Genomic DNA, 10,970 nt, shown 5'->3' with positions numbered 1-10,970 from the left:
CGGTCTGGATTGTAAGGTGTACATCAAGTCAATGATGGTTCTGTCAAAGCACAAAATCATTGTGTGACATTATTAAAATATGAACTGTACCTCCTTTTGTTTTCACTTTCTGACATTTACATGAGCATAAGTGGATATTCACATACGTGTCCTTTATACAATAATATGAAAATAAATACATGTGAAAATGGGAAGAAAACACTGACATATGAAAAAATACTCCCTTCTTGGAAGTTTGTCAGTGTCAGTAATTGCACTTGACCTTAATTCAAAAGACATCAGTAACAATTTTGATACAATACTGCAATCAATATTTCACTGAAACATTTACACTAATGTCTAACAAAAGCACCAAATGATACAAGCACTATTCCAAACGAGTCCTCAAAATACACAATGTAAAATACAGTACTACGAAAGCTTTACTTCAACATTGCATGACACACTGTGTGATAATATAATCTTAAACTCATTCAAAAGGATAACCCATGTGCAGCCATCAGTTACAGCACATGATCAAGGGAGGTTACTCAACACATTTTTCTACTTTGACAGTCTTTTTACATGATAAAGAGGAACATACACAAAAATACTACAAATGCTGCTTCTTATGCAAAGATTGTAAATACTTCATGAAATGGTACTTCCTGAGATTTAAATTGCAGTTATTTTGATTTGTTGCATACAAAAGCAAGTGACAGATTTTTAAACTGACAATGCAAACCAAAAAAGGAGACGACAAAGGTGGACAAAAATAAAAAAGAATGCAGAGAAAAAAGAGAGAACATTCACAAAACTCATGCCAAGTACATGTATGTCCATTTGACAACAAAAAACAATGAACTTTAAATAGTCTTGAAAATCTCTAACCATTTATATCAGTATCATATGATAAAGCACTACTTTTTGTCACAAAATGCTATCAGTATCCAAGGTAGAACAGCAACAATAATATATATCCATAACTCTGCGTTACACTGCCATATTAACACAAAAAAATAACTACTATATACACATTATATTAAACAATACATTGTGAAGTATTGCTATATCTTGTATTCAGTATAATATATATATATATATATATATATTAAGACAGTTATAAACATATGCAATATAGAACTACAGTAGCTAATATCACGAACGACATACTTACAACTTCTGCTTACATGTGAAATGTGAACTGCAAAGCAGTAACATGGTTAGCCCAGTAGGTTAGCATATAACATGTTTGACCCTTATTTATTCTCCTTGTTCAAGGGTCAACGGAGTCATGTTGTAACCTGGTAATTGTCACTGGATGGAGCCTGCCAAGTCTGGGTTGCTATGGCGGTCAAAGTGGGTACTGTCATAGCTGCCACTCATGATGCTGTCATCTGCTCCCGCATGCCCATTAGTATAACCCTGATATGGCAGGCTGACTATGTCCTCCTCTGGGACATCATCCACCTGGGCTTTGTAAGAGAATAATATGTTTGGCTGTGCAGCCCTGTAAAGGAAAACATGCAGCAATATCATGTAGGTGTCACACTCCTGCCATGGGTCATACATACAGTTACATGTCAAGACGTTTATTCTTATATTCCAATCATCAAAGCACAATAAAATATCAAGTATTAATTAAATCCTGTTCCGTAATAAGATAAAACAACCTGACACAAGTAACAAATGATAGACATTGCAAAGAAATACATAACAGACCCAAATGTAGTCTAAACTGATAAATATTGTAGTATTTCAGTTGTCAAAATACCATATTCCGTAAAGTTCATTCATGGTGATTCCAATATCAGAAACATGATAATGGATACAATTTAGAAATATACCACTAGAAAGCCTGCTAATTAAACAAGGCAAGTGCATTAGTAACAAGGAAGGTCTCTATAAATGTGGCATCACTAATATAACCTGTTGCCATATACTTACTTAAAGAAGTCCTTGAGAAAAGTATAGTACACCAGAGGGTCAAAGCAGGTGAAGTAAATGTAGGTCGTCAGATCAACCACACTGCAAAATGACATTCATTCAGAAAATTCATAGGGTTGAAGCACAAACAACAGCAATCAATAATTCCAGTGCTAGACCACTAGCATGGAGACACAAGACACTGGGAATTGAATTATAAAGCTTCAACTGTTAAACCAACATTATCTTTATGAGCTACATGTACAGTGTACATAGTGCACTTTCATGTTTAGTGACATTCAGAAATGATAACTACAATGAGATGTACAATGTTAGGGAAATAGAACACTCTGTTTTCACTTACATTGTTGACTAAATGTCAAGACCACTTCAGAAACACAATAAATGTTGCTGATTCCTGGCCACACATATAGTTAATCAATGAAAATTTTCATCTCTTCAATGTCCAATCTGGAAAACCTTTAGAAATGGATGAATGTCCCAATGACTACTTTCCGTAGTCTCAGAAGAGAATTTAGCGAGTGTGTTGTGTGCTTATATCTGTTGCAGGGGTTATCGAGTTCAGTGTGAATGAGCGCAAACTGGTACCAGGCTGCCTATACTCACCACAATCCATTTTGCACCATGTAATAAATCAAACAGCTGCCCACAGCCTGTATGAGGTTTAATGCTGCGAGGAAGGCAGCGTAGTAATAAAATGATCTCTTTGCTGGAAGAAATTCAGAAAACATTTCTAATAAAATGTACATACATGTAAGTAGAGGCTATCACTATACACTTACTTTACATTCATCGATTTATCAGATTTGACCTGCAATTTTCCCTGGCCAACAGGAATCGCACTATAATCAACATCATTCCGCACAATAACCTGTGATATTTGCACATTTTACACATGAAGTTATAAGTAACATGCACATATACATGTGCATCGTCATTATAAAACAATACAGATTTGAGACAGTTTCCCCAATTTATCCCAGTAAAAAATGACAGCTGTAAGAGGTCTTCGGATAATACTTACAAGGCAAAGATAAACGTTCCTTCAGTTTTGTATAGGGTAACAGAAATATAACGCTGTATACCTGTAAAGTAAAAACAATGTCAACTGTCTCATAAATATTTCATATGCAATGCCTATCTTATAGATGTAGATAGATGTCATACGTTACCATCAATCATTTTTCAAACAAAAATAATGTGGCGACAACACATGTTGTAAATGACATTGTCTATTATTCATTCAAGTTATAATTATATGTATATTATAACAGGTGCAATATTTATATATTAACTTGAAAAACATGAAAGAAAAATGCACTTACAACAAAGAATATCAAGGAACTTGTAAACCAGAATATCATTCCTCCATGTGCAAAAATGTCAAAGTTTTCAGATGTAGATTTTTTGTCCACATGAAACCGCTGATCTGGATAGAGGAATTCCAAAGTGCCCTGGATAAAGGTGGAGTATTAAAGGAAAATAAGTAACAAAAATAGCTTCTTTGCTTTGGGTTTGTTGTAATGTTAATATTTTTTGGCCATATCGTGACTGTGGCTTCCTTGTATGAAGCTGCCTCAATGGAATCCCACGACAAGACCATGGACACAGCACCCACCGAGTCACAGAAAGGTGACAATGAGTCTACCTCTTTGTGCTCAGTAGCAGGTGACAACTGATAGAATTCTTCATGGTCTTTAATGGTGTAGCAACTAAAGAACATAAAATAAACCAACGCCCTTAGACAGGTACCTGCCAAACCTCTTGACTTGAAGCTACAGACGAAGCAGCGAAAGCTGGATTTGAACAAGCAAACCAGTCGTTGTATAATGTACATGTACCAATATAACCTATTTTAAAGACTTGCAACTGTTATTATCATAAAATATACAATCCATTTAATGTGCATTCACCATCTCTATTTTGAAGTCTCCCAGATTAAAGGCCATCAAAAGTGTCCTCACTCTAAGAAGAGATAACATGAATATAATGACTGACTTGTTAAACTGCTAATACAAATAATTTTGTTAACCAAACCCTGATATAGACTTTACAATGAAAGCAATCCCACATGTATACATAAATGTTGCCTGTGGTGTACCTGAATGATGGAGTAGAGAAGAGCAATACAAGATGTGACCACAAGTACTCTCTGTATACTTGTTCTGATGTCCAGATGACCTGTAAACATAAACACACATATTCTGATACATCAATCAGATTTAAAACATCAAATTGTACATACATTGTACATAAAGCAGCAGCAAACATCACGCATCAATAGTCTACAAAGGATGCTCATTCATACCATGCATGAATTTTCTCAGATCTTCAAATAATCCTACTAATACTGAGTGCTTACAGAAATAAAATTTTCAGCCATTTCCATACAAATTCCTCAGGTGATTTCTCACTTTCCTGGAGCGATGTCCTTTTCCTGGAGTGACATAATCTGAAGCGTCTTCTATCACACTAAAGCCTATTCAAGGATGACATGGTGTTCTGAGCAGGAGACATCAATTGGAGTTTTGTGAAGTCATAGTGGCATCAAATGAGGTAATTTGACGCCACACCACGAATTTATATGCACATCACCCAACATTTTGTTTTTTGCACTCAAGTGTAATACATGACCTTTGAACTACCCAAGAAGCTTAACAAATCTTTATGTGATAATCGTTTGTACATACTATGTACCCATGTCGCATACTAGCAATTTAAGCCTGAAATGTGCGTGCACCGGAATGGCTCTTTAACACTCTACATCAGAATTCAAGAAGTAAATGACTGTGACACAATATACACGTGCAGCTGTACCTACCAAACGCAAGCCCGAAAATGATTACTGACATCTCAGTAGCCAGAAGAAAGAAACGTAAAATCAGCCATAGCATCTGAAAATAGCAGACCAACGAGCTCAAGTCTTTTCATTAAGTACAGTTTCAAAATCATTAAGTACAGTTTCAAAATCATTAAGTACAGTTTCAAAAGCCATGGAGTCTATACATCCCAAGCACAGCATTGTGTGTACATTTAGGAAAAATGTTTCTTAGATCTTCCCTTTTCGATTACATTACACCAGCTGACCATATAAAAAAGAAACTAAAATATTTTTGCTTCCTATGCAAAAATCAATTCATTGTATTAGGCATTAAAGGGTTCGCACACCGGACGGCCCAAAAAATCCAAAGGCTTTTCAAGTACTATCAAATACTTAAAATACAAATTCAAGTACCTCAAACGACAGTCACAATCTCCGCTTTCATGTACAAACTGCAACAACAGGTGCAGCTTGAATACTTTTTTAGTGTTCGCGCCTTTAGTCTGTGCAGACATCACTGATAATCAGACAACCCATCACTGATTCTTATCAACTTTCCACTCTCCATCAGAATAAAAAGCACAGCTTAAAATATTTCCGCACAAGGCAAGTAAACAGCGCCACTGTCAGTCATGAGTAGTCCATGGCAGACTTGCCCACAGTGGAGACATCTATACTTCGGAGACTCAATCGGCAGTATGCCAGTCCTTGATATCTGGGAACTGCAGCCATTTATCGCTAAAATGACAGTTGCCTGGCATCTCTAATGTTTTTTTTTTCACGCACCAAATCACTCTATATGACTACAGCGTAGGTTCTTACCGCCAAACCAATAAATGGTGATCTCGGCACTCTCTGTAGAAAAAAGGAAGTCTGTAGTGGCACAAAACTATAACCGCTTTCATACCAGTGGCAGCCACTTTAGGTGAATGCCTGTTGACAGTTGTTTCACAGATTCATACCACCGAATAACTTTGTTCACGTGACACAAACAAAATCAAGTACTTTCAAGGACCTCCACATAAAAATGGTCAAATTCAAGCACAACCTTGAATTACCAAAATAAATGAAAGTACTTTCAAGGTTTTCAAGGACCCCTGCGAAGCCTGCCTGTAATTTGATCAGAGAAAATAAGATTTCAAATGGTGTTAATCAAAAAGGGAGACAAATAATTATTGTCTTGAAGGTCTAGAAAGTAATATAATATAAAGGTTACCTTGTCTGCAACGTCCCCTGCCAGAATAGAGGCATTCACCGTCATTGACACAATGCATCTCAGCACACTTATGACAGCTACAAGAAACACCTGCAAATATGAACTGAATGTTGTATACTTCAACCCTCCGGGCATTCCCATCCAGTTTCCAGATGGTTCTAACCTTTCTGGTCCTATATTTACACCAGTTTAAGAACGTGAAACACCAAATATCTTGTTATCCACTGATTTCCTCTACAAAGCACATGCAAACAGGACTTGCATTTGTAAAATAGGTACAAAGCATAGTGCATATAAATATCTGAAGCAAAGAACCTCTCAATGGGGATTTTCAGTGAACTCATTTTGTGTCTTTCAGTAGGATTTCCCATGACTAAATGCAAATCGTAAGGCAAAGGAGAGCTCAAAAAACTCCTTCTCATCCATATCAAGATGGTCCAAAGCTCAGAACTCATTTGTTTTTCTCTTTATTATGTCACAATGAACGGTTTGCTCATAAAACATGTATGAAGTGCAAACACCATGCAACGTCACAGAAAAAAAAAGACGTCTCCTAATGTCATTTGGACCTTCTCGTCCACGAGTCTCCCACTGCTTTTAACACAGCATTGCTACTTTTCAGTGTTGAAAGTGTTCAACCACCTAACTGATCTGTACTGAATGCAGGTTACAAAAATGTATGCCACTCAGTTTAAATTAAACATGTACCTGTCAGATCTGATTTTAATTATCTGCATGAATGTCTACAAGCTTCTACAAAAAATGATCAGTAATTATCTAACTTTCTAATGTTGTTGAACTCACCAGACCATAGAATGCTGTGAATATGGGGCTGTTGACATTCCTCAGCTTGGCAACAACAATCCTCAATCTCCAGACAAGGAACAGGAGAAAGAGTGCATTTGGTATAAGGATAATCACATCCCAGATTCTTACCCTGGAACATTAAGGTACATTTAGATGTATGGTACAATTTATTGACACAAATCCTTGTGTGTGGTTCATTAACCTTTGTAATAACTCACACAGTTTTCAAGTATTCTTTCAAAAACCAATCCTCCTCCTGTACAAACTGTACAAAAATCAGATTAGCTGGTGAAAAATCATTTGATTTTACTATAATTATCCACCAACTTATCTTACTTAATAACCAATAGGAGATTTATCGTACAGTATATTGGTAGTACCCTGTGTTTTATTTACATCTACCTATAAGAAAAATAATTACAGAGCTATTAGCCTAATACTATTCACATTCTTCAATACACAATATCCCAGTACTTATACAGCATGCTGGAGGTGACTGCTATTGTCCTTGAATATTTTAAAATACTACCTACACATGTAATAAAATAGTATTTACCTAATCGAAAGGTGTAAACAACACACTTATAATATCATCACCAACAAACTTACCTAGAATCTCCAATATCTGCATACAGTATCCACTGACAAGGGTGTTCAACAACATCAGAGAAATTTGTTGATGGTGTCTGTGAAATTTGGGGGTCAGATGTATTATCAACAATGTCCCAAGTCTGATTGCCATCACCCATGTTGACAGCACAAGTTCTGCTCCAGAAAATTAACACAAATAAAAAATATGACTGGTTGTGTCCATGTAGCCGCAACAGAAATGAGTTTCACACCTACTTGGTATGATATCACTGCGCTACACGTCTTGTTTACTGACACTTGTTTGTAAAGACCAGGAAACTGTAGGAACAAAACAAAAACAAACACAAACATTATAAATGCAAATTCAAATAGATTTATTTCTTTATTTGATTGGTGTTTTAATCCATACTCAAGAAGATTCCACTTATATGACGTCAGTCAGCGTTATGGTGAGAGAATACCAGACAGAGCCCCGCTGTAACCCACAACCATCCTCAAGGCTGCTAGCACACCTTGCCACGACCGAGAGGAAACCAACATGAGATGGACCTGAACTCACAGTGTCTGCATTGATGAGAGGAAATTCAAATTGATAATGTGCCTTAGACAGAAAGTGAATTTGTGATCAAAATTTTTTTATTTAGACACTTGGGCCATAAACTGAACAAAAATAACACTTTTTTCAGACCACTCTTTAAAAAAAAATTTCTTGTGCATAACTCTGCCATATCAAATAAAACCTTTTACTGTCAAAGCATTGACTGGTAGCAGATTACTTCAATCATAAGTTGAAAAACCGGACATGTTATATTTTATCTATGACAAATTTCAGGCCTACTTTTGAAAAAGTGTGCAGAGGAACTCGCCGTTCCCCTGAGCTTAATTTTCAATGCATCTCTTCAAAATGGATGCTTTCCCACAGATTTTAACAGCTAACTTGATTCCAATTTTCAAAAAAGGCAATCGACTGACGTTAGTAATTACCGCCCTATATCTTTGTTACCACTCTTCAATAAAATTTTTGAAAAGGCTGTATATGAAACACTGTTTCAACATGTTCAAAACAAAACAGCTGTAAGTCAACATGGATTTTTTCGTAACCTTGACACAGTTACCAACCCAGCCTGTTATGTTGATGGTATCACTAAGGCTTTTGACGCAAAACTGCTGACCGATGCTGTGTATCTAGACCTATGTAAAGCTTTTGACAGCGTCTCTCATGATATGCTGATACATAAACTAAAGCTTTATGGCTTCCAAGGCCCAATGCTCAAATGACTGCACTCCTATTTCGAAGGCCGTTCTCAATGAGTTGTCCTACAGGGCCCAGAATCGTCATGGAAGCCCGTATTATCTGGGGTACCGCAAGGGTCTGTTTATTTTATATGTAAACGACATGTCTTCTTGTGTTCGGCACTCTAAATTGTCACCGTATGCACATGACAGCAAACTTCATAAGCAAGTGTGAGCTATTACAGGATGACCTTGAGAGTTCAACAAACGGCAGCTTAAGTTAAATGCGGACAAGTGTTGTGTCATTTCCTTCACAAATAAGACCAACAAAATTATATCAAATTATAGTATAGACACATATGCACTTGAAAGAGTTGAGACTGTGAAATATCTTGGGATAACATTAACCAGTAACCTGAATTTTAGAGTACATGTCACCAATACCATTAGAAAAGGTTATAAAATGCTTAGTTTTCTCAAGCGATTGTGCATGTCTTTTACAAGAACCAAGTCACTTGTATCACTGTACATATCTTTAGTTCGCTCTAACTTGGAGTATAGGTCAATTATATGGTCCTCCACCCAAAAATATCTCTCGTACAAGTTAGAGTTCGTTCAAAAAAAGTTTATCAAATATCTTTGTTTTAAAACTAATGATGCTTATTCCTCTAAAAAATACAGTGCTATGTGTAAAATGCTGCCAACACTATATGAACACTGCAGAGCTGCTGATTTAAAGTTCTTACACAAATGTTTTCACTCATTCATTGACTCGCCTTACCTAGTAGAGCAGATGAACTTTAATTTTCCTGCCCGGGCCTTACGACAAACGGCAACTTCCGGTCTGCATCAAGTAGAATTAACGCTTGAAAACATTCTTTTTTACCTCGAGCCATGAATTTCTATAATGACCTGAGTTCTAATCATTCCATAGAAATTATTTTCTTCACAACAATCATTTAGAAGGTCAATTCACTCGATTCTTTTTTAACGGTTTTCCTGTAATTAACATATTTCATGATCTTAACAACGCCTGATTATAACGGTTTACAATTCTTAATTTTTAATGAAATTTAAACAAGAATATGTTCACCCATGTTTACATGCAGGCTTATAACATTTCTGTACCAAGAATTACATCATATGTTTATCTGTGTTTACACTATCTTTGTACAAAAATTGTATTTTTTATTTACCTAGCTCTACATATGTGTATGTTATGCTTCTGTTACTCTGTATGCATCCCTGTTATCAGACCTGTAAGTGGGCTCCTGGCCTGTTGGCTCTGAATATTAAACCAAATAAACAAATATACAGCTGGCAGTTGACTGTCTTTTTACTTCACAACATAGAGAGATTGTCAGAGATTATTCTCTCATTATAGGGCCTATAAGAGAGATGAGTTCTGGGAAGTTCTGTGGGGGGGCGCCCACACATATACTGAAAGACTTGGGGTTAGAACCCTGGTGGTGCATGGCCTTCGTGCATGAGCGTTTTCTAACCTCAACTTCCAGTATTTGTGTGAGCACCCATATGCAGAACTCCAGAGAACTTGAATTTCTCCCAGGCCCTATTAATAAGAAAGAAAAAAGCTCACACACTCAAAAATAACACACAAACAATAACTTTCCAGCAAAACTTTATAAGCTATAGGCCTACATTGTAGCTCAGCAGTTGTAAAAAAGAAACACATGTACCCTACATGGAAAAATCCTTCATATATAGGCCTATATGACAAAACATTTCAACGTGTTAAGTTCATGCTCTGATAGACATGACTTTGTATTCCTAAACAGAACTATTTCAACAGTGTTTTAACAGGACTACAATTACTACTACACTGATAGACAACACCGTTCATCAGTACATGTACTTCCTTATTTGCTGAAAATGAAACAACTCATTTACAGATTAGCTTGAATCGAGATATTTTATACCCTCTGACAAGATATGAATGAATAGTGTATTAGGGCAATCAGCCAGAAACTCCCTCTAATGAATATCACCGATAACCGGTACGCTTTGCAGCATCCCAATGAATCACCGTCCGATTAGTTGGTGTTGAACTGTCACTTACTGAAACTCGAGTTTCTTGAATTCTCTCCCATTTATACAACTAAAATACTTAGAGGCGAGTTCAATCTAATACAATAGTCTAGCACTTATGAATTTGCCCTTACCACAACACAAACTTCCCTATACACGCCGCTTTGAGGGAAAATGTCGCACAGTCTTACGTCAAACTAGTTCCTCCATTTTAAACAACGCCATCTTCTGGATGCAATTCATAGTTTGACGCGAGTAATCATTCTCCGCGCAGGCTATTTCAACGCGTTTTAACCCATTCAAGACAAACACCTCTGCTCACCCTGCGCG

At 36.5% G+C, this 10,970-nt stretch overlaps 1 protein-coding gene across 1 annotated transcript; it reads right to left on the bottom strand.

Moving 5' to 3' along the window:
• Nucleotides 1-1,131: 1,131 nt before the first annotated feature.
• On the bottom strand, nt 1,132-10,856 carry LOC135469972 (transmembrane protein adipocyte-associated 1 homolog). Its single transcript, XM_064748645.1, has 11 exons — nt 10,775-10,856; nt 7,380-7,679; nt 6,768-6,900; nt 5,964-6,053; nt 4,748-4,820; nt 4,028-4,107; nt 3,252-3,380; nt 2,951-3,011; nt 2,533-2,635; nt 1,927-2,007; nt 1,132-1,489 (listed from the first exon to the last, which is right to left on the bottom strand). Exons 2-11 carry the CDS (start codon nt 7,517-7,519, stop codon nt 1,294-1,296), a joined length of 1,086 nt encoding a protein of 361 aa, XP_064604715.1. The 5' UTR covers nt 7,520-7,679; nt 10,775-10,856; the 3' UTR covers nt 1,132-1,293.
• Nucleotides 10,857-10,970: the final 114 nt, after the last annotated feature.

The sequence above is a fragment of the Liolophura sinensis genome, chromosome 7 (assembly GCF_032854445.1).
Source record: "Liolophura sinensis isolate JHLJ2023 chromosome 7, CUHK_Ljap_v2, whole genome shotgun sequence".
NCBI classification, from domain to species: domain Eukaryota; kingdom Metazoa; phylum Mollusca; class Polyplacophora; order Chitonida; family Chitonidae; genus Liolophura; species Liolophura sinensis.
The sequence above is the reverse complement of the archived record's forward strand: the minus strand, read 5'-3'. Positions and strand labels throughout refer to the sequence as shown.

What these genes read in the sequence shown, in the direction of transcription:
- LOC135469972 (XM_064748645.1), bottom strand. Translation starts at nt 7,519, where the DNA reads ATGGGTGATGGCAATCAGACTTGGGACATTGTTGATAATACATCTGAC. An exon ending in GTTCCTTGATATTCTTTGTT is followed by an intron (nt 3,012 to 3,251) that starts GTAAGTGCATTT and finishes TTTACTTTACAG; the next exon opens with GTATACAGCGTTATATTTCT. An exon ending in GGAACGTTTATCTTTGCCTT is followed by an intron (nt 2,636 to 2,950) that starts GTAAGTATTATC and finishes AATTTCTTCCAG; the next exon opens with CAAAGAGATCATTTTATTAC.